The 24,756-nt window shown below is 42.0% G+C and overlaps 1 protein-coding gene across 2 annotated transcripts; it reads left to right on the forward strand.

Moving 5' to 3' along the window:
- The first annotated feature begins 3,291 nt into the window (after positions 1-3,291).
- On the forward strand, positions 3,292-23,190 carry ptpn3 (protein tyrosine phosphatase non-receptor type 3). Of its 2 annotated transcripts, none has more exons than XM_086036978.1 (26): positions 3,292-3,441; positions 5,539-5,660; positions 7,134-7,268; positions 7,593-7,635; positions 7,768-7,849; positions 8,676-8,720; positions 8,815-8,867; positions 10,140-10,257; positions 10,352-10,439; positions 10,553-10,641; positions 10,739-10,802; positions 12,899-13,101; positions 13,168-13,293; positions 13,387-13,548; positions 15,512-15,590; positions 15,673-15,750; positions 15,834-15,890; positions 16,773-16,929; positions 17,002-17,177; positions 17,637-17,727; positions 18,308-18,369; positions 18,452-18,598; positions 19,535-19,663; positions 21,311-21,456; positions 21,541-21,676; positions 22,634-23,190. In XM_086036978.1, exons 2-26 carry the CDS (start codon positions 5,592-5,594, stop codon positions 22,706-22,708), a joined length of 2,610 nt encoding a protein of 869 aa, XP_085893104.1. In that variant the 5' UTR covers positions 3,292-3,441; positions 5,539-5,591; the 3' UTR covers positions 22,709-23,190. The 2 variants fall into 2 exon arrangements, with proteins under 2 accessions (XP_085893104.1, XP_085893105.1); XM_086036979.1 differs by having other exon boundaries at positions 15,676-15,750.
- The last annotated feature ends 1,566 nt before the right edge of the window (positions 23,191-24,756 follow it).

Genomic DNA, 24,756 nt, shown 5'->3' on the forward strand with positions numbered 1-24,756 from the left:
GAGCATCCAATGTCAAAGGTAACTACTAACATTTTAAGATGTTTTATGTGCTGATTTCACGGTTACAGTGTAGTAAATGAGAAAGAAAAGGGTGAGAGGGTAGAAAAATATTGCTTGATTTCCACAATGTGACGTAAATTCAGAAGTAAAAAATACACCTACAAACAACTATAAAATACATAGAAACACTGTAGTGGTGTCAAATTTGTTTTTAAACCTTAACACTGCTCACACTGGTTTGGCTTGTTTCTGTTTTAGAATAATAGCTCCCTTATTAAGCGTGTACTTTACCCCATTTCCTGATGTTGTGTCGTCATTATGAATTCCCAGAACAAATGAAATGATCATTTATACTCACTGTTAAACAGCAAAAATACTTCTGCTGAAATACCTATGCACTGGGTCTGCCAGCAACCCATGAGTTGTTTTTATTGAAATTCAAGAAAGTAGAATAGAATCTCCATTGCAGACTAAATATAGTTAATAGGTCATGACCTACTGTGACGGCATTCGACAACTCTGTATCACTCCTCTTGTCTCATGTAGCCGTTGCATGCCAAAGAATCCACTGGACCCGTCTGCATCTTTACTGGGCCACATTGTGATTTATGACCAAATGAAACCACTTTAACATTTATACTTATTTACTACATATAATTCAAGCACGCGACACATTTTCCCCCACAATGATCATCCAAAATCTTTCAGTTTTATGATCTGAATTACATAACCACACTTTTATGATTGTGTGTGATCATATGATGAATGAAAATAGCAAGAGGTGCTATTTTGAGTTCCCGCACAGTGAGCGATGAAAGTCTTGCAGGAGTAAGGTCTGATTTCACGGTGAAAGCTGTACTGTAAATGTGTTTTCCTCTGATGATGATGTGGTATGTATTCAGTCAAGATGATATACGGTATATATTGCGGAATTGCTCAGTTGCAAAGGAATTATCAGTTGCTATTTTGGGGGGGTTGTATAGCTGTGGTAAAAGATATCAGTCAAAAAGCAGTGTAAAAAAAGCAAAGAAACATTATACTTTTTATTGAATGAACTATGTGTTTGATCCCCAAGAAAACATGTATTTGTACTTGAAGAAACCCTTGTTGGCATGCACAATGAGGTGAGATATTTCTTGTAGTTGGTCATCGGGTTTCCACACAATTGAAGACGGATTTTGGCCCACAACTCTTTACAGAAAATCTCTAACTTCTTGACGTTTCCTGACTACCCCATGGAAAGTCAAAGCTTCAGCAATCGGCCCACTCAAAAGTTTGATTACATCCACTGGGTGATGCCTGGCGACGAACTAGGCCATTCCATGACTTTAATATTCTTCTTTAGCCACTCCTATATTCTACTGGCAGAATGTGTGTGTGTGTGTGCGTGTGTAAGGGGAGGAAGTAGTCATTGTCATTGCCATACCAAAATACCCAGTTACAATCCATCTTCAGTGTTTTTGCTACAGAAAGCAGATTTTCCAGTACAGGGCTCCATTCATTTGAACCTCACTGTGATTAATTTGTCCTGTATACCTTTTGCACAAAAAAATGTTTCCATCTCCATGTTTGGCTACGGGGATAGTGTTCTTTTGGGTCATGCTCTCATTTTTTTCATGACTGGTCAGAGCTTGTCTCTGACATCTTTTAGTCCTGCTAGTGGTGCTATTCAGATTTTAAGGTAAGAAATTGATTCTTAGAACAGGTGTGCTTAACATGACTGGGTGTGGCCTGGAATATTGGTTATTGGTTGATTCTGCATAGCTGTGTGCCACATGGGCACCAGCCAATGGGAGCCAGAATTCTGGTTGTGTTTGTCCAGGATCAAATAGTTATTTTCCTCATTAAACTCGACAGCATGTTATAACTTTTATATCATATCACTTTTAACGTGAATGTTTTTTTGACTGATATCCAGATGATGTGGTATGCTTTGGATCACGAGACGTGGCTGATACTGAAGTAATGTCAAGATTGTCTGTGTGGCCCATGTCTAAAATTGGGGGTGCGTGCTGAGTTGATATGGGTCATGCGGGTTACTGGTACAGAAAGCTGATCTCTAGACAGTTCTTGTCTTCACTGCATCGCCCCGAGATCAAACGGGTTTGTGTTGGTCACCATGACAACAGCCCAAAGTTTTTTGTCGAGTTTTAGGTGTCCAGTAGAATGTCAACCCTCACATCGATTCAGTCTTTACCGGGAAGAAACATTCCCTTCAAGAGCTGAAAGCCATCTTGCTGCAAGAGCCATACTTCACTCAGTTTGATGTCAGATGCCATGCCTGAAAAACAAAAGGTGCTGACTCATTAAGTACGCTGGAATAGACAATTCATAAATATAGTGGACAATTTCAAGTCTTCAATCAACCTAACCTAACTTTTTGGAATTTGGGAGCAGGGACAGCTCCAGTTTTTTTCTCTCCTGGGGCTAAGGGGGGGCTTGACTGGTACATAGGGGGGCTTAGAAAATAATTAATATATCTAAATACAATTCTGGAGGGATTTATCTGGGGCTCCACAAATTTCTGACGGGGCTGTAGCCCCCCCTAGCCCGAGTGTAGCGACATCCCTACATGTTTGGGAGGAAATTGAAGTACTGGGGGGAAACCCAGCAACATGCAAACGTGAGTGACAATCGTAGTACCTCGTTTGTCCTTTAGGTGACGACAACAAACCAAAAGAAATGCAAATGCTAGATTCCACTAAAAAAAACAAACCACCACTGCTCATTTTACGAGGAGCGTAGTGTACCATATTAAATATTTTAATGTCTCTATTTGTTTTATATGTTGTATACCATGAAAATTTTACCTTAGAAGTTTTAATTAGGCAGAACAAATAAATTATTTTCCTCAAGATGGCAAAAGCAACAACTGACCTATATTAACCTTTTGCTATTCACAGGCCCCCCTAGTAAGTCGATCTGCATGCAAATAGAGACGATATTATTTTATTTTAGTATATTGTGATTTTTTTGTTTGTACCATGAGATTATTCTAATTTGAAATATGTGCCTACTTTAAAACACATTATGATGATGATGATACTGAGGATGATGCTGATTATTATTATTGATAATAATAATATACTACTACCACTATTACTAATACTACTACTAGTAATAATAATAATAATAATTATTATTATTATTATTATTATACAAAAGAACCAGAAAGTGTGTCCAAACTTTCGAATCGCCTTGTAGTATTGATTTCCAGTTGTTTACGTGCGCGCTCCCGGCAGCGTGACTTCCAGCTCGGGAGGGAGCGCGCAAGGCGAAGGGGCGGGGCGGGGCTGCGCGCAATCAGGGCAGCTGGTGATGAGAAGTGTCCCGGATATTTACCTTCCTCTACCTGGATCCTCGGACGCCGTGGCCCGTACCGAGGTGGCCCCGGCGGTCACTCTCATGTACGCGATTCGTCTCTGAAGCGGGACGACGGAGGTAGACGTAACTTTTTCTGTTCTTTGTGCCCCTTCCCTCCCTCCTTCCCTCCCAAGAAAAGTTTGATGTCGGCCGAGTTGCTCCGGGCTTGAGGGAAAGTTTACTAGCAACGCGTTTCTTCGTGTTTAGGGTGTGTAGCTGTACACATTCACGCACACGCAGAGGCTGTCAACAGGTTCCGTGTTCGGCTCAAAGTACGGAGAGGTCATTGCCGTTTATGTTGACAACTCCATACCGTCGTTTATTACTTTCCAGATCATGGTTTGTTTGGATTTTGTATCCGTTTTAACTCGTACGAGTGCACACTGCATTTGTGTGTTGTGTTGAATAGCAACTACCTAATCCAGTGTTTCCTAACCTCTATTGAGCCAAAGCACATATTTGACACGTGAAAAACTCTCAAGGCACAGCACCAAGCAAAAACGTCACCAAAAGTGGTTGGTCCTCTTTGCCGTCTCTTGGAAGAGCTTTTAATTATTCTACCTGCCACCATATGTCACTGCACTGACATAGACAGCTGAACAAATATACATTATTTGTTGTAAATAATGCTGAATAATTCATCAAGTTCAAATCGACATCGCAGTGTAATAAAATTCAATTGTCTTTTACTTTGGTCAGATAGTTTATATATGTGTATTTTATATATTTAATATAGTGTCTAAATATGTTTTGTGCTAATGAAGTGCAGTGCATGTCTTTACATTTTTTTTTTACAAAACATGAATAGTTGAAGTGACACAGATTTGTTGGCATTATTGTTGTAATCTGACTAACTGACATATGTTTATGGTACGTTGGGTAGAAATTTGTGAAGTTGTTACAGTAAATGCTTAAAAGACCAAGTCAAAGCGTTTGAGTTTACAACTCTAATTGAAGGAGATAGTCTTGCATATGAATTGTTCATTACCTTCATTTTAACATAAGCGGAAAATATAAAACCAAAATAATTTTGTATAATAAATCCAGTATAGTTTATTGTAATGCAGATTGATTTGTTTCTTGTTTGTTGAAAAATACATGGTAGGACTTTGAAAAAATAATTGCATATTAAATCACAATTACAGTATTGAGGGAAAAATAGTGACAATTTAAGAAATCATTCAGCCCTAGCAGTAAATAAATAATTCTTTGAATAATGATATAAAATTGGGTAATTTCTGCCAGCACACTTGATAAATCTCTGTACCTCTAATGATCCACAGCACACTGTTTGCTATTGGTAAACTATAGCTAATAAATCTGTCCAAGTCAACATATCACATACAGATGCAAACCACAAAGAAAAGCCAGCATGTACATGCTGATTATCCCTGTTATAAAGTGTTTACTTGTAAGCCTGTGAGAGGCTTACTGTGGAAAAACAAGCCATCAAGTAGAGCTAAGCTTGGTTTTAATACATTCCAAGTGTGTCACCGTGTTCAAACATTAACTCGGAACACTGAGGGCCCTTGTTTTGTTTTTTTTATGTATAAAGTGTAATCCATCAATCCTTTACCTGGAAGCCAAGACAGGACTGGACACACTTTCATGCACGCAGGGACATTCCTCCAGCCCCCTTAGGAGTCTGAGCGGGTGCTTTATTACTGTACGCGTGTATGTTTTTGTGTTCAGCCTACAACTGCAAAATGGGCGTGTTGGAGCGCTGAAAAAAATGTTTAACATTCTTATCATTCAGCTGCGAGAGGCAGCAAGACTCAGAGCGAGAGGCGAGGGCAGGCCCGGGCTGAAGATAAAACACATCACGTGGAGTGGGGAAGTTTTTAAATGTCTTCCTCTGGCGACCTCACACCATTTTTGAAAACAAATTGTACAATGGAACCAAACGGATCAAAAACTTTCTGGAACAGTTTCTATTTTTTTTAAAAAAAATGCAGGGCGGGCCCGATCGAATTCCGTCGCCGGCTGTATATGGCCCGCGAGCCGCAGGTTCACCACCGTCCTGCACTGCACGCGCTCGCAGCACTCCTTTACATTCATGCTGCATTAGTCACTGCTCCATCCAGTACTCGGCGAGCAGTGTCATTGCGAGGGCGGTGCTGTCAGACAACAGTGTGGAAACATGTGGATCATGTTTGTTGTCGTGTGTGTTCTCAGGTCCCCCTCTCTGAGACCAGCCAAGGGCCAACGTGGTTACCGCGGTGACAGACATGCCAAAACCGGACCTGCTCTGCTTAGTTCAGCTGCTGGACGGCACCATCGAGACCTTCCGAGTAAATGTACGGCACAAGCCGAGACACAGTTTCCTGCCCGTGAATATGAGGAGATCATATGTTGCTGCTATCTGTCACCGTGCTCCGCTAATGATCGTCATGTCGGAGCGCGTTGTATTTATTTATTTTTTTACCCCCTCCCATTGATCCACGTCTCCTGTTCAACAGGGACCTTGGTGTCAAGGGCACGTTCACCTCCCGCAGTTGTCACACTTGAGAGGCTTTTGCGTTATCAGCACATCGTGTCAAAGGAAGCATGCGGGCAATATTGATGCAAATGTGCATATACGTAGCTGCAAGGCAATCACAGTGCTGCGCTCTGAGGCAGCAGCTGTGGAGCTTCTTTGTCTGAATATTAAATATGCAATATAAACCCCCAACTTCATCACATACATTGAGGTGAAAATGGCAAGCTTTTCCTCCCTTTTGCTCCAAGATAACACTCCAATGCAGCATCTTTATAATCTGCTACTAATTATTTCTTGACTGCAACCATTTTCTTTCTCAGCCACGTAGTGCACAAGCTGTTTAGAGAATTGTACACTCCTCTGCATAAACTGCACACTGATTAGGCTGTGCAAAAGTACCATTGAGGGAATAATATCTGTCAACAGGATATTTTAAGGCTTTTGGGGGGGGGCAATAGGAATAACTAATAGCCTCAACTGGAGGCGGCTTTTATACCAATGTCATATTCAACTATTCAAATCAGATGGCTGTAATGGATGCGATGAGTGTCTATGGAACAGTTTGTGTTCAGACTGTCTATAACTAAGTACTGCATTACCTCAAATTGAGGCCTCCGTTCTAACTGACAACATGCCTCAATTAATCACTGTGTGCCATCATCCACTTGAATAATATTCCACACCCCAAATAGTTGCATACATAGAAAAAAAGAAAAATTGGTGCCACTACATGCCTGTACACTGACTGATACCACAATGTGTCATGTATTACCACAACACCACCTCTAGAGCAGTAATGGCATCTGTAAAGCTGAAATTTACATTGGGTTAAAAAGAAAGAGCTGCTGTATTTAGCTTGAAGAAATTCCACCGCAAAATCTACCAACTATTTCAGCTTTGACACAAAGGACTGTGATATCAATGCATCCATTTTTTTTTTATACCACTTGTTCATTCGAATCCCGGCTGAGCTGGAGCCTATTCCAGCTGACTTGAGATGAAAAGCGGCGCACACCCTGGACTGGTTGGCTGCCAGTCACAGGGACAAACGACCATTCACACCTAAAAACAATTTAGAAACCACAGAAGCACGGCGCGAACGTGCAAACTTCATACCGGAAGGCCTGAGCCAAGTTTCAAACCTACGACCTCGGAACCCTCAGGGAGATAAGCTGCCTCAGCATGGCATAGATTCGTTGAATGTCCTACCGTATATTTACTGCGATTGTTCAGTAAATGTAACTCCAAGCGTGCGCCGCGCCTCATGTCATATGTTGTGTCGGTGTTTCAGAAGCAGGATGAAGGTGCGGTTCTGTTGGACCAAGTGTGCGACCACCTGGGCCTGCAGGAGAGGCAGCTCTTCAGTCTGCAGATCAGAGAGTCCAGCACAGCCGTTACCTCAATCACAGCCAACGCACACTCGCCTGTGAGCACACACACACTCTTTTCAATCTCATGCACTTTTTTATTTATTTATCTATTTTTTTTACGCTAGCCACTGTAACGAGTTGCACTTATTCGTTGCTTTTTTTTTTTTTGTCACTTATTTTTATTGAATATATTAGCAACATACAAAACCACATGTGGCCGAATAAACATTTGAATAAAAAAAACAAAACATTTTCAAGGATGTCCACATATGCAGATGAAAAAATTCTTACTCGTTGCTGTTTAACCACACGGTGTGCTTGCATTGTGTTTTTTTCTATCCCCTGTAAGCAATTATGTTTAATGCATTTCTTTCTCTTAGAGATGGTTGGAGCCTGAGAAACCCTTTAAGAAGCAGATAAAAGGTGTTTAGCGGGCAATTTATTGCCAATTTCCTCCCATTCCAAAGTACATTTTGACATTTCCTGAGAGGTAGTGTGATGGTTGAAGTGACTGTTGACTTACGACGACACTGACACGGTGACATTTCTCCGCAGGTCTTGCATCTCCTTTTTATCTAAACTTCCGAGTGCGCTTCTTCATTTCCGATCCCAACTCTCTGCAACATGAACAGACGAGGTGCTCTATTATGTTTGCCTTAGTTTATTTTGTCTTGTGTTTGGTAGGTACGACATTTTGTAAACATGTTTTGATATCCAGTCGTATAACTGAAGCGTAAGAATTTTGCTTTTATTAAACATAATGAGGCTCAGTTTTGTATTAATTTAACATTTTTATTATGGTTGTAGCAGTAGTTTATAACCTTACTGCTCTTCGTAATATTTTACATTAGGTTACATTTAGTGCCCCCTTCTAAAATTACCACGTTTTTCCAATTTTATGTTTTAGATCATCAAACACAAAGATAACCTAAGTAAACATAAAATACAGTTTTTAAATGGTGATTTGATTTATTAAGAAAAAAAACTATTCAAAGCTACCTAACCCTGTGTGAAAAACTATTTGCCCCCCATGTTAAATCATTAATTTACTGTGGTTTATCAAATTCTTCACTTCATTTTCACTGACCACACCCAAGCCTGATTACATCCAGACCTGTTCAGTCAAGAAATTGTCTAAATATAACCTGCTCGACAAAATGAGGTCGGCCAAAAGATCTAAAAAAGCTGCAACAAAATGCCATGATCGAAAGAAATTCATAAACAGATGAAATATAAAGTACCGTATTTTTTGGACTATTAACTGTACCTTTTATATAAGATGCATCCACTCTATTTTTTTTTTTTAAATATGAAAAAACAAAACACAGTCTCCGTTAAGCAGCTACATTGTGAATAATCTCACAGGATTACAGTATTTCGTCATTTTGATGCGTATTTACTTACATTTCACCCCCAGAAAAATATTTCCCGGTGCTAAAGCCTCTTTAATTTGTCCTCCGCAGGAACCTTTACTTTCTCCAGATCAGGAGTGATATTAAAGAAGGCAGGTTAGTGCGCACAACAAGCCCGAACACAACCAACACAATCCTGCCCATTTGTGTACACTTTTATAGCTGTTACATTGTGTCACGGTGATTACAGGTTGCAGTGCCCGCTGAGTTCAGCTGTAGTGTTGGCCTCTTACACCGTGCAGTGTAAGTCTCCCAGAGCAACCTAGGATGAATGACTTCGGAACTTTGTGAATAATCATGCTGTTGACTGTGCTCGCTAGTTCTCTGAAATTGTTACATGAGTTGCAAAAGTAACAAAAAAATGTGGATTTTTGCAGCGATAATACTCCAATTTTTGTCTATGGAAATTGTTGTCCAGTTAGCAATACAGCTTTTATGGACACTGGAAGACATCCTTGAGCATTCCCTAACCTTTTCCACAAAGTCAGAAGGATTAAAATGGCCACGATGTCTTTGGTAGGATGATGACTTAAAGCGGAAGTCAACCCAAACATATTTTTTTCAAGAATATGTTCCCAGCAGGCCCACTAGTTGAAACATGGCATTCTGATTAATTTTGCGTTTGTGGAAACTAGCAAAATTTATCTGTTTTTAGCCATCTCTGGGGGCGGCCATTTTGTCTTATGTTGACTGAAAACGACATCACAACTGCTCACAACGACCAATCACGGCTGACCTGTTCTCTGAGTCTGAGCCGTGATTGTGAGCAGTTGTGATGTCATTTTCAGTCGACAGAAGACAAAATGGCCGCCCCCCTGAGATGGCTAAAAACGAGTGCATTTTGCTGCTTAATTTATATTCCACAAACGCAAAATGAATCAGAATGCCGTGTTTCAACTAGTGGGCCTGCTGGGAACATATTGTTGAAAAAAATATGTTTAGGTTGACTTCCGCTTCAAAGGCGACATTTATTTTTTGGGAGTTTTTATATCAAGTTTGTGCTGCCTATTTGAAGCTAACGCTGTTAGCCAACAACAATCTGTGCATCCACCAAAACTTGCTCTGCTTACCATTTGGCTTTGTCATGATAGTGGCGGCGTCATACGAGTGGGGGATGTGGGTGTTTCTGCATGACAGGGTTTCAGGCTGTCGCATGAAAGTGGCTGTGGATCTTCTCCCGGTCTAGCTGATCATGTCATAGGCGGAGAAACCCGATGTGAAGCTGGTTATTAATTCTAGTGGTACCACTGGTCAAGTTACCATTGTATATATTATGCAAATGAGCCCAACTGCAACGTTGCAGAAGTGCAAAACGGCTCGATCACAGGCATGTTTTCATCCCAACTACTGTATTTGTTTATAACCCAATACAGAGTCAATATTCCACAAAATGTCTCATTTAAGCTGAATTTAAAACCAAGGGGTCAATAATAATAAAAGAACTGTGGCTGAAATCATTTGCCGGTACAGCGTCTCGGCATGGTCTTCTCATGACTACTTCTGTTTGACCCATAGCTGAGCTGGGGGATCACAGTCCATCCCAGCAAAGCGGTTACTTGTCAAAGTGCCACTTCATCCCTGAGCAGGATGAAAACTTTGTATCCAAAGTGGAGGACCTGCATCCAAAGCACAAGTAATGTGATTCATAGCAGATCCATTCAGACCCCTGCCGTGCTTGGCAGTCGGTTCATCGACTTACCCGCGTGTGCCTGTGTGTGTTCATGTAGAGGTCTGAAGAAAAGTGAGGCAGAGCTGTGTTTCCTCAATACAGCACGGACGTTGGAGCTTTATGGAGTGGAGCTGCACGCTGCCTCGGTATCATGGCCTCCTGCATTAAAACAGCCATTTCATGCTCCACTTTCATTTCATGGCTGACATTTCTTTGACACTCTCACTTCTCTCTCTCTCTCTCTCTCTCTCTTTTTCAGGATACCAACAATGCCCCTCTAATGGTGGGCTTGGCATCAAGTGGTGTTGCAATATTCTGTAATATGATTTGCTCGAGTTTCTTCCCCTGGTAGGTGATGGCCACACTCATCAGATTGTTTGCTTTTTCTTTTGCCCTCAAGTTCGCAACAAATGAAGCTGTTCCAAATAACATTGTTCCCATGCAGGGGGAACATTATCAAGATTTCGTTTAAGAGGAAGCGATTCTTTATACAACTCAAACGGAAACATGTAAGTATTTTGTTGTTGTTAATAGTTATGCAAAAGTCCTACGCCTCCATTGTGTGGTTTTAAAGAGTAACTCAAGTCCCAAAAATTCTTTGCAAGATGCTTTATCTACCCGTACTAGTTTAATCAAACACAGTATTCTGATTATTATTGTGATTGTTGAATAAGAATTAAGCAGATGAATCCGCCGTCTCAGGAGGCTGACATTTTATGCCGCAGCGTTCCCGGCCGTTGACCGAAATTGACATCAGTGTTCACATTGTGAACATCACGTGACCAAACCCAGTGAACATGTGAGCGCGAGGGCACTTTGACATCAATTTCAGTCGACAGCAGGGGGCGGTGCTGAATAAAATGTGAGCCTCCTGAGAAGGCTGAAAACCCGATGGATTCATTGGCTTAATTCTTATTCCACAAAACGCGATATTAATCAGAATACTGTTTAGATTAGTGGGACCACACAGAACATATTATTGCAAAGAAAATGTTTTCCCATACATTGCGAGAATATCAGTGATTGTTAGATATGATATTGTTGTTGTTTCTTCCAAAGTGTCAACTGAAAACCATTCACAGCCCCACTTCTAAATGTTGGCACATTTTTGTATTGAGCTTTTTGATATTATTGTGCCAGATCATTATTGATTTGGGATTGTCTCAAGCACAGGAGCCAAAGATGACGGAGGTAGAATTGTTGAATGTTCTCTCTCAGTTCCCTACCATGTTCAGGCTCTCTTCCTCAGCATAAAAGATGTCTATTGATTTTAGTATGATATCCATTCCAAGTTGCTCAGTGAATTTCTTGTGGGGATAGCTTACTGGTGTATGCGATACTTAGTTTGTTATACTGCATATATTCTTTTATTTTAGTATCACATCTGCATTTGAATCTCAATACAAACATTTTGCCTCTTATACGGCGTATTACAGATTAATTAGTAAATTATTTAGCTTGACTGTCTAAACAGTAATCTTTCATAGGGATCCACCAATAATACTTTTTCTCAGACTGAATGCGAGCACTTATATTTGAGTAAACATCACTGATACTGAGTACTGATAATGCTTGATGGCTTAAGTTTCATTAAAATAGACTTACTTAAACACTTTTTAATGACTAGTCATTACCAAAATGTAAACACGCAAGCGCATGTTTTTCTAATCTTTTTCTGTCTTGCCACATCCAGTATTTGACTTAAGTGTAACCTGTAACACACATGTGTCAAATTCAAAGCTCGGGGGCCAGATGCGGCCCGCGACATAATATTTTGTGTCGACTTCATGTTTCCTGCAAATTGTCTTCGCTTTTAACAACCAGCGCTGGGCATTTTACTAAAAATTGAGCGTCCGCTATTCGTCATCCGTCTGCAGCAGGGCTACCCTTCCGTCGTCCGTCATTTGCCTGTTTTTCAGTGGGGAAAAATGGTACCCACCTCTAGGCCAGTCCGCCTCTGATTTTAAACGGGCTTCCGTCACCGATTCTGACTGCAAACTTCAAATTGAACCCCGCCCCCGCCACCCACGCATGGGCTGTGGGTCTGATAAATGCACACGCCCCCAGGGCCGCCACTTGTTTGCATGTATTAGCGCTAGAACTGCACCGCCCTAGCCAAGTAAAAATCGTAAATTATTTAATGTGCCAGTTTTCGCTCTACAGGTCCGCGGGTACTTAGACTTGCATGGCTTTAATCTTTGCGACTAGCATATGCTACTGGCAGGATCAACCAGCCTCCAGGGCCTGCGGCGCCCTCCCCTCTTGCCTCGGCCTCCTCTGCCATGGTATCGTGAAGGGTGCGCAGCGAGCTTGGCCAGAGCTGAGCGCCGTGGAGCAGGAGATGGAGCAATCCATGTTACTTTGCATAATTTGCAGCAGCTGTAGTTTTGTCATCTGTGTTTACCCTAAAGTATCTCCGCATGGCTCGTACAAGTAAAGTGGTATCAGTGTCCTAGGATAGTATTTTTATGAGAACAAGTAAGAGTACAGATGTACAGTCTTGGCACTGATATCGTTACTGGTACCGGTGCGTCCCTAATATTTTATTCTGTGCTACATGCAACAGTAGAGATGATATGACCTTGAAGCAATTGATATTCTGCAGGGGGAGACCCAGGACTGTGAAGTGTCGCTAGTTCTACCTTGCGCAAAGACCTGTAAGAACCTGTGGCGTTCCTGTGTGGATCATCACTCCTTCTTCAGCTGCAACCGCACCGCCAGGAGCCCCAAACACAACAACAGCACAGTTCATTCCTACAGGAAGTTGATAACACACCACCTGGGCCTGGCAAACAGTACAAACGAAAGGTGCCTTTTAGGTCATCATACAAACTGAAATATTACATTTTTTAACACCTTTGTTATAAATTGTAGTGGTCCAGTTTGTCAACGTGTCGTGGGTGGGATGGTGTGGAACCCAGTCCTGCGGAGGTCCATTTCATCCGAATATTTGGAGACGAAGAGTCTACCATCTAGGTCGCCCCCCAGCACGCCCAACTGGTACAAGTACCTTCCAGTCTAAAGTGCAGCATCTGACCTGACGGAATTCTGGAATCATCATCATCATCTTCCTGATTTATGTCTCTGTGACAGGCGGAGTACTCGCGTTCGCCACGGCATCCGCAAAGTCCGTCCATCATCCATGGAGCTCAACAGTGAGCTAAAAGACATGTCCGAGGGAGAAGACGTCTTCTACACGTACAGGACGTCCGTCAGCAGCAGCAAGGACAGCGAAGGGGGCACATCGCTGCATCAGTGTGTACTTCATTTTTTTTCCTTATTATTCTTACAGGCAGGTTTTCACCTAACTCCTGACAAAGGTTTGCATATTCTCAGTTTGTAAACATTGCTTTTGGGCGCATTATTTTAGAGTAGACATTACACCGATCTGATCGACTGCATCGAAATCGGTCGATAGCGATCGACTGTAACGTCATATTTTGTGCAATCTATCAGTGACATCATTGATCAAATTTCCAAAGTAAGACATTACAGCAAACACAACCTCATTCACTCTAGGCTCGTTCTGTGCTGTGTTATTTAAATTTAATTTTATCTCTTTCATTTAAAATAGCTTTCATCACTCAGCATAAGTTACGTGAAATTCCAGCCATGCACATTCAGCTGATCACAGACGCGTTGTTGGAACAAACACAGAAATAGGTCCGTAGTTGACAAGGCGCAGTAAACATATGCCAAACGAGGCTACGAGATATACTGCTGTCATACCGACCGTGAATTGAGCTAATCGCAACGCGATTACATATAAAGTCAATAAAGTTTAGGGCAAATCTGTACATCTACACCGGAGCCAGACGGCTTTAAGAATGTGCTGACTCTGTCTCATACACGTCAGATAAAAAGCGGACAAAGAATGTAGGACAAAATAATCATTGCGGGTTGTGGGCACCGGGACTTGTACACCTCAGCCACATTCTAATACGAGTCAGAAAGGAGCAGGCGTTGAACCACCTGAATGACTGGCGATGTTCATGTGTTTCTTTTCTCGTTATTGTGAAAGAAGGAGATGTTGTAAACATGTTATATTTAATGTTTAGCAGCGTTTTTTGGGAAGAATTTGTTGGAGGTTGAAATATTTTTTCCAATGCATTCTCACTATGGCTGGCTGTAGAGTAAATATACCAATTGTTTAAATACATATATTGCTGCATTTTCTGATGGAAATCGGTGATCGAGTATCATTTTTTTTTTCCAAGCTCGCCGATCGACCCCAATAACGCTGATCGCGTAAAGCCTACTTTGGCGAACTTGAATTCATCCTCTTCAGAACAAATAGCTACTCTATCTGATTCAAGAGTATGCTTGTTAAGTGGAGAAATGATGGAAGTCAGAGAAAATCAAAATGAACTGCTCCTCCTGGGCCAAAATTGAGCCGATTGACTGCCTATCTCAAAGAGGAGGAGGAGGTGGTGGATGATTGTTTTACAATAAACTCAGTCAGGCAAGCAAAGCTTTATGAGACAGATGTGACAGATTTGTTTTTCTCTAACTGTATGCCATCGGGTTCCATTGGTTTTATAGGTTGTTTTTTTCATGACCACATCCACCTTCGGGAGTTTTGCAAACACACATTTTTGTATGCTCATAACCTGTTGAGGTTTCAACAATTTGCACAATTAAACTGTCAATCTGCACTGTCAAAAAGCGTGAGAAAATCTCTTAGGGGGGTGTGATAAAGTAATATCGTATACAATACCTCCAGAAATGTAATATTAATATACAGTACATGCTTTAAAGACTTAAAATCAACTTGAATGCGTGGAAAGTATGTACCATATACATAGATGACAATGGCCTCGGGCTCATGCCTCAATGTGTCGCTGGGTGCGTCATCCTCTTGAACAAATACACGCCTCCATTATTTTCCCCGCAGGAAAAAACACAGTACAGCCGGCACATTTTAGGTGGCTGAAATTGCCTTAACTATAGCAAGGTTTCCACTTAACGGCACAGTCTACTTTGGTTCACGTGGGTATGTTTCATCCTAAATACACATTCTGGGCACTATTTGATGAAATAAGGTACATACAGTATAACCATGAAAGGGGTGTTTGAACCCTGTAAAACCGACTTGATTATTGCTCATGCTTACTGTAAAAAATGATGTGCTATACTGCCCATTGTAATACTCTTTAACCAACATTTAAAGTAATCCGATGATTCATTTCCTCACTTTTATTACAATCCATAACTAAAGGTTGGATGAGATCTTATTGCAAGCTGATGACAGTATAGCAGAAGAGGATGGAGTCAGCAGCTTGCTGTACAATAACAAGGTACTTTATTGATGAATTGGCCACGCCCTTACGTATGTTATCCTGCATTTTGTGTGTTGTAATTATGAGTGTGTTTATTCAGCAGGCCCTCAGCGACGGCGACCTGCTGCTGATTCGCATTGCTCCTGATCACGAGGGCAAGTTTGGCTTTAATGTTAAAGTAAGTGCAAAACTATTACATGACCACTTGTGGCTCTTGTTGTGTGTTTGTCACTCCATTCTTGCTGTTTAATTTCCTCTTAGGGTGGAGTGGATCAAAAAATGCCTCTTGCCATATCCCATGTTAAACCTGACTCTCCGGTAAGAGCCAAATGACGCAAGCAAACTCTTATATTATCTCTTTGGCCAGCAGGGAGTGACTCTGGCAAAATCTCTTGACTTAAAAACACTTGAGTAACTCTCATCCTATTATTGTTATTCCTGTTATCAATTTACGTTTTAAGTCTAGCTTCAAATCTTCAATTGAAAATGTTAATCTGTCATTGACTGGAATCAGTCCAAACCTTGCCTCTGGCCCAGTCAGCAAGTAGACGCTCCAGCTCACCTGCCACCCTAGTGAAAACAAACGCTATAGAAAATGGATGGAGGCATTTTTATACATAAACAAAACCAAATCTGCATCAAGCTAAAGCATATCACATCATCTTGGCTTCAAGGTGGTAATCTTTCAAAACATTGTGAGACCACATGAGGTTGGAAAGTTCTGGAGAGTTGGACGCTTTTCATGGAATCAGCTGGAATACGTATTCATATAACTAAACTGGAAATTTACAGGTTAGGAATGTCTACACTTGCAACCTATTGCAGGGTTATTGTGACCAGGCCCCCCAGAATGTTCTGTGCACACGAGTCATTCCTAAAAATCCGACAGTAGGCCTATCGAGGCCACAGTTTTGAATTTGAACCCATAGATGACATTGAGTTAAGGAGGTTTTGAATTGGAAATATGGGAACATATAAAAGTACTATTTACAGTGGCGGGGAAATGAATCACAAAAAAATCTGTTTCGTAATTTCTCCTGGAAATTGCCGAACTTTGAATATAACCAAAATTCCACAGCTAAGCTAATCCTAGACCTACATCCACCTTCGCATACAGTCAAAGGCAGTCTCCAGTAGGTGGACTGATAATGTGGGTCAAGTGGAAATATCTGCTGTTAAGTGACGCTGACTCGTCTCCAGGCCGGTCGATGTGAGCCCAAACTGCTGGAAGGAGACCAGTTGGTGCTCATCAATGGTCGAGACATTTCTGAACACACACACGACCAGGTGGTCATGTTCATACGGGCCAGCAGAGAGTCGCACTCCCGAGAGCTTGCCCTGCTCATCAAACGCAAAGGTCTGTTTGTGGACATGCAAATGGCAGAAACCGTGCTGAGGCGGAGCCTAACGGATTGTTCTTGTATTCCAGGTCCTGGCCGAGCAGCGGCCCTGCTGCTGCCGCCCCCCGCCCTCACCCTCACCACTCAATCCCAAGGAGACGGGCTGCATTCTCCTGGCCAGTCAGAGCGGGTCACGACACTTGACGAATCGATGCGGCAGGTGGAGAGAGGAATTCAGTCAGGAACTCTGTGCTTCCACTTTGAGGTACAGTATTTGAGTTAGAGAGGCGGATGTGACGCAGGTCCATGTCGACTACTGTAGTTGCTGATGACGTCGTTGATATTTTTACAGGACCGTGTTAAGAAATACTGTTCAAATTCCTGCTTGAGCCTTGAAAACTGAAGTACAATCAGAAACTCTTGCGCTCAGTCTCCTCCTCAAGCCAAAAGCATGTAATTAGCCACGAGTCCATGTCATCCTCTAAATGTCATTGTGGAATAGTATAGTCGACTAGTCTGTACAGCTCCTATTTTGTATACTGCACTAAAATGGGTTTAATTGTCATTCTAAGCAGGATTTAGTGTGTCCCTTCCCTACGTGGAGTTTCATAATGAGCCTTTTTGAGTCACAATTTTAGGACAGATGCTGGACCAACATACTCTGGGATTTGTAGTTACTGTTTGTGTATGTGTATCCACTAGTTTGCATTCTTATCATTCCCAGAATTTATACAGAAGGAAGCCCGGCTTGTCGCTAAGCTGCGCTCGGCTTCCCAAGAACATGGACAAGAATCGCTATAGGGACATTTTACCCTGTGAGTGCTTCCTGTCACTCCCTTGATGCTTTCCCCCAACCGACCTTAAAGTGGAAGTCAACCCAAACATATTTTTTTTCAAGAATATGTTCTATGCAGGCCCACTAGTTGAAACGCAGCTTTCTGATTAATATTGCGTTTGTGGAATATGAAAAATCCCCCCCGTTTTTAGCCATCTCTGGGGGCGGCCGTTTTGTCACCTCCGTCGACTGAAAATGACATCGCAGACCAGATAACGACCAATCACGGCTCGCCTGTTTTCTGAAGCTGAACTATGATTGGTCGTTACCTGAGCCCTGAGCATCTGTGATGTCATATTCAGTCGACAGAAGTGACAAAATGGCCGCCCCTCAGAGATGGCTAAAATCGGGTGGATTTTGTTGCTTAACTCATATTCCACAAACACAATATCAATCAGAGTGCTGTGTTTCAACTAGTGGGCCTGCATAGAACATATTCTTTAAAAAAAAAAATGTTTGTGTTGACTTCCGCTTTTAAGTCACTACTCGCTGCTGTAGCGCCATGCAAGATTTTATTTGGTGCGGTGTGTGGATATGCTCACTTGCCCATTTGCTTGCAGATGACGCGACCAGAGTCAGCCTCCAGGGCCCGGAGGACTACATCAACGCCAGCCATATCGCGGTGCGCATACAGCAATGGATTTACATCTCCCGACTGGATGAATGTAAATGTGTGTGGTCGGTCCTGTTTGTGTGTTTATTAGGTGGCACCTCCGGTGTCTGGGGAGTGTTTACGTTATGTTGCAGCTCAGGGTCCGCTGCCACAGACCTGCACTCACTTTTGGCAGACCGTTTGGGAGCAGCAGTCGCACACCATTGTCATGCTTACTACTCTGACAGAGCGAGGAAGGGTATGCATGCGATTCTACTTCCTCAACGTGCTCACACTTCAAAAGCAAATGCCGATATTTAAGATGATTTAAGGCGCAGATTTGATTTTGGCTATGTGAAAGTATAATAATGGCAATATATAATAATAATAGTTTGCTTTATGACCCTTTCAGGCTACTGTACTTGGCACTTGTGAGTCAAAAAAGAGAGCATCCGATTATCGTATAGATTTATGGTCGCGTTGATACGTGCGGAAATAACGTGTATTCTATTAACCAGTACGACCACAACCCGTTTGTTTGTTTCTTTCCATCCATTCGCAACGTAAATGTCGGTTGAGTTGAGGAAATAATGACTGAATTCTGGGAGCTCATTGTTAGCTAAGGCCGGTGAAATGACAACACTAAAGCTCAACGAAACAAGAATCCCCAATTCAAAAGAAGCAAAACTACAATCTTTTTTAAGAGCCGCAGAGCTGAACCACTTCTCTCTTGAAAGCAGATAAAATTGTTGTTTTGTGTATTTATGATAATACACGGTTGTAAAAGGCACAAATGACTTATTTTACCTGCTGTCCACATTGTTCACACAACAGTCATTTGCTTTCTGATGAGTTGATATACAGTAAGTGTATAGAGATGCATCATTAGCAAGGTCTTAAATGAAGGACGTGCGCTTCCTCGCATCTTGCCTGTTGCTTGGTAACCTGAAGCTCTCATTAATTGTTCGTTTTTCTGATCTTCGTCGAGTGCCTTGACATTTTCCTTTTGTTGAGACATGCGCGCGCACACGTTGACAATCAGTTCACATCCCGCTCCTGATGAATCCTCAATTCCCCCCTAGTCGGCAAACGTACACCGGTTTGATCTCAAGAGCAAGGAAATTATACCCTGATTGATGATGACTCAAGCCCATCCAAGTAACATCATTTGCTGCTTGCCGTGATGAATTTGCAGACCAAGTGCCACCAGTACTGGCCGCATCCGCCCGAAGTGAAGGATTACGGACACATGCGGGTGAAGTGTCACTCGGAGGAGTGTAACCTGGCCTACGTGACACGGCAGTTCACCCTCACACACACTCAGGTACACTAGTGGAGGATTGTTTGTCTTAGTTGTTAGTTGTTTTTTTTTTGTTAAACACTACCATATTTTAGCCACTTTTCTGCTCTGTTTTTCTTTTCTGACTGCTAAACATTATGATGCAGTATGGGCCATGCCGCTTGATAAATGAATCAATAAAGTCTGAGGCTAGCCCTCGGAATCCCGTAATCTGTGCTTCCATGTTTCGCGGGAACCAATTTGGGGAACCAAGCACAGTCCATAAAAGCATGCTTTGAAGAACACCATCAACACCTTTAAGATGAACTAAAATGTACATCGGAGACGATGAGCCAGAATGTCCAGGTCCTTACACTGTATATTATCAAATAAGATATTATGTTGTAACCTTAAATATGTTGCTAATGACATTTTTGACCATTTGCCCATTCCACAGCCCCTTCCCTATCTCCCGTTTTGTCGTCCCCTTCGCCTCTTAACACTTTCAAGCCATTAACGTTTGCATCGACATCTCAAAACAGCAATGCTCTTTAAAATATGTTGCCATGGTTACAGGTTCAGCGGTGGATGAATTTCTTCAGCGTAAACTTGGGCTGAACTTTGGGTACTACACATGCTTTTTTTTTTTAATGTATACCCACCAGTCAGTCAGAAAATAAGGAGGCGCTTCTCTACTAATTTCCATGATATGAATCTGAAACAGGCTGAAACAAGTCACAATATCACAGTATGATAATGATATTTATGTAATACATCAGGGACATGTACTGGCAGTGACTCATGTTAAATGAAACACCTAAAGGCCACGGTGCCTTTTGCTTGGAAACAGGAGGGGGAGGGGTAGTCATTTGAATGGCAGGCACCGGTAAATCCCATGCACTGGCCCTTTAACGCCGACTTCCATTGTTGCATGAGCGAATTATGACAGCCGAAAGCTGGTGATAGTTTGCTCCGACATGTGCCGCGCCTGTGCCATATGTCCTGTCTCTGCGGGACATTAGCAGCAGCCAACAACACAGTAATTTCCGTGTAGGCGGACTGGTGTGTACACAGGTAGTAAATACAGTGCAACATCCAAATGGAGGCGTGTGCATGGGCAGGTGGGTTCACATTGTGCGCACTCTTCATAGCCATGTAATCAGACCAGATTTTCCACATTAACATCCCGAGGGAACCTCACAAAGCTCAAGGAGGCATGAAGTATATGAATGTGCTCACATGCATGCACAAATAGTACTGTGTTGGTCCATCTGTTACTCTGGCGGTGCTCGTTAATCCCTGCATGAAGTCACAGGCCGCGTGCCCGTTTTAAAAAAAAAAAAAACAAAAAAAAAAACGCTCAACTCAGCTCTTCTGTGCTCCTCTCTCCAATCCTCTCCACCAATTATCTGCTTTTATCCCGTCGTTGTGTCGTCACCCCACATTTCGTGATCTCACCTCAGGATCACGTGCGTGGACACTTGTTTTTCCCCACAACACCTTGTACTTTTTGTCTTCTCACATGCCAAACCAAGTCATTGTGGTAGGGCCCCCAATGTCAGGTCTTGTTTGGTTTATTCATGTCACAAAAGATGTGTGTTTTCTTGTTGCCAACATAGTATGAGGTGTTGTATAGCATAGGTTTAGCGCTTTGAAGACCCTCTAATGATCTATTTATGTGCGCGTACTCAGCGGGGTGAAGAGCGTGCAGTCACGCACCTGCAGTACGTGGCGTGGCCCGACCACGGCGTACCCGACGACCCTTCCGACTTCCTGCTGTTCGTCAGCTCGGCCAGGGAGAGGAGACGAGCCGCAGAGCCTCTCATGGTGCACTGCAGGTAACGCGCGTCCTAATTGAACACACGCCCCTTCCACTGTGCGCCCAACGCCGTTCACTCCAGTCCATTGCTTCTCTCTTCCAGCGCCGGGATTGGACGGACAGGTGTTCTGATCACCATGGAGACGGCTCTGACGCTGTTGGATCGGGGGCTGCCCGTGTTCCCGCTGGACATTGTCAAAACACTGCGAGATCAGCGAGCCATGATGATTCAGACCACGGTACACTGGAGCAAACATAATCCATTCCAGGAACATTTGTTCAAATGTCCCATAGGAAATAACGGATAATATGTTTCATGGTCAAAACTGGCGTCCTCATAAATCCATTTTTTTTCCCTTTTTTTTACTATTTAATTTTGGGATCTATTCCCATTCCCCAAATTTTCACAGTAAAATTCCCTAATTGGGAGATATTTTCCATATTTACCTACTCCTTAGACATTTCTGGACCGATTCAAGCCATCTCTCATCAAATGTCACATTCAAGATTTCAATTAAGTCTTCAGCATTTTAGTTCAGCTTTCGACAGAAATTGCATTCTCTAGTTGCTTAAGTTTTCACCTTAGTTACTTAAGGTGGACTCTAATTAGGCTGTAGAAACATCACATGGCTTTGAATACTTATGTATGTATAATATAATATAATATAATATAATATGGCGTCTTTTGTGTATAGTGTTTGTAATAAGTTTGGAATAATGCTGCAACCAAACAAAAATGTGGATAGCACTATGAATGTGAATGAACTGTATAGCTTGCTTATCGCCATGGGAACCAAGGATCACCAATTTTAGATTTTTATGTTGAAGGACCAGCCTAGACACTTCACCTGTTGCATGTTACAGTTATTTTTTTCTTTTTTTGTTGTTGTTGTTTTTTTTTTTTTTTACAAACATTGTGGCAAAATTAATTGATTACATTTCTTAATTAACATAGTGGCTTTAAAGTAACTAATAACTATAAACTCTGGATCAACAGCATTGTTACTTTCTGGATATTCTGGATATTTTTCAAGACTTGAGTTAGAAAAGTATGAATAACATTGTTTTTCATATCCGTTTGGATAAAAATGGAGCTAAATAAGACACATCCATATGAATGTTGCAAGAATGTTAAAAAAAAAAAAAACATTTTTTTTTTTCTTCATGTCTCTGACTACTTATTTGGTCTGTTCCAGTGTCAATTCCAGTTCGTGTGCGAGGCCATTCTGCGAGTGTACAAGGAGAAGCAAGGGGGATCTACGGCCCCGTAGCCCAAATCAGAAACAGCACCAGAGGAAATTGAGCCTCATAAGTTCCACTCGAGCGACTCCCACTGAGGGGCTGACAAGCACCACAAGAGATTAACCTCTGTTGTGCCTGCGGGGTCGCTACACGGCCTGGATGAGAATTATGCAGCGTCCAGGCGCAGCTGGATGTCAGCTATGTAGCCAAGATCAAATAGGACACTTTGAATCTTACATTCGTCGGCCTTAAGTTCAGCCCGTAGCGCCAACCAAGCTGGAATGGGATACTCAAAACCAATGAAAGCTGCTAAGATCAGGAATAAGTTGCCGTCGTCTGCAAGATTGATGGAAGAAGGCAGAGTGATTGTTATAATGTGTCGTTTATGTGCGTGCCTTTTAGTAGAAGAGCAGAGGTCTGTGTGCTACAGAAGATACTGTGTGGGGTACTGTGGCGTTGCTGCCACTTTTCACTTAAATTATTCTCACAATGAAATAAACACTGATTTATATCCCTCTCGTCTGCTTTATTGGGATGCTCACCATACGTTTGTGAACCGTGCATCTGCATTTCAAACTGGAGTATTTAAAATTGAATTTTAGTAGTACAATTCAAAATTAAATAAATCCACAACGAGAGAGAGATACGTTGGATGATTATAATTTACAGTGAACATAAAGTACAAATACACATAGCTGTAGTGTCCAGCCTTAATCAGCTTTTACTATAGTCTTACTAACAGCTAATCGGTGGAATTTTGCTTATCTGGAGGGTAAGCTATGGAGAGACCCCCACCGATGTGCTAGGAAAAAAAATGGCTGCGATTTTGGAATCTGCATGCCAATTTTTGTTTTAATCAGCATAAAAATCTAACAGATTTTTTTCCCCAAATATTATTCCACATTGAATTGTACAATAAATGTACGACCTTCTTCAACAATCGGAGGATACATTGTGGTCTTCTAGGATCATGCATTATTCGGCAATGTTCCTCTTTCTTCCACTTCCAAGCAGGATGACGCTGCACTGAAGAGTCTCAGACTGTTTAGTTGACCTTCAGACGAGTGACTCGAAAGCTGGCATCCGAGCAGCACAAATATCAGCGTAATAAATCTAGCTCCATCAGACTGTTATGACAATGTATTAGCATCTATCAGAAAGACAAAATTATCTAATACTGCCGTGAAGACTGCTGCGACTGCACATTTGTATATAAATGCTCAACAAACATTAATGCTCATCTTGGGTTCTCATATAGTTTACTGTCTTATGTTTGATTTACCGGGGCTGTACTAACGCAATGAAGTCATTTTCATGACGCACGCATGACTTGTGACACACTTTAGCCCTGTAATGAGGCTATCATTTACTCAATAACTGTGAAATCACGTCCGAGACTATACAAGGGATGCACTATACGCTGGGTTGGTTTGTCTGTGCACGTAGCATTTGTTTTGCGTTTACATTAGATAACAACTTCTAAACATATGTACAATGTATATACACAATAAACAATATAATAATGTGACTCAAGAGCAATATTAAAATTACTCCATTTTGATTGGCTGATGAGTGCATGTTGCTATCTATAAAAATTAACGCTCAATGCTTGCCAACACAGTTTGTTGGCACCAAGATTCGACAAGATGGTGCCAAAGCATAATGTTTGACGGGGCTTTGAGCTTAGCACAAAAACAGCGAATCAGTGAGTTTTCCAGCGAATAATGCAGGTTAGGCTCCACCCACCCCCAAATCAACAAAGAGGTCAATTCATGAATGCTGAACCAATTATCATATGTTGGGGTTTTTTTCCTCCAAAATTAGACCAGTGTGAATGCTTGAAGATCATCGCACTTTGCATTTTCTAGTTGAATAATCAGTTAAAATCAGTCGTTGGTTATTAAGTAGGGAGCATAAATTGCTTTTTGGGGAATTCTTGTAACACCTTGTCACCTCCCATCGACCTTTTCCCCAAAGCCCAAATGGGCAGGTGTCCGCAAGATGGCGCTGATCTGCCTGCGCGCGCTCACGCACGCACACACGCACGCACGCACGCACGCACGCACACGGGTCGCAG

The sequence above is a fragment of the Filicampus tigris genome, chromosome 8, assembly GCF_054856515.1.
Source record: "Filicampus tigris isolate MCC_2025a chromosome 8, RoL_Ftig_1.0, whole genome shotgun sequence".
In the NCBI taxonomy this organism is placed as follows: domain Eukaryota; kingdom Metazoa; phylum Chordata; class Actinopteri; order Syngnathiformes; family Syngnathidae; genus Filicampus; species Filicampus tigris.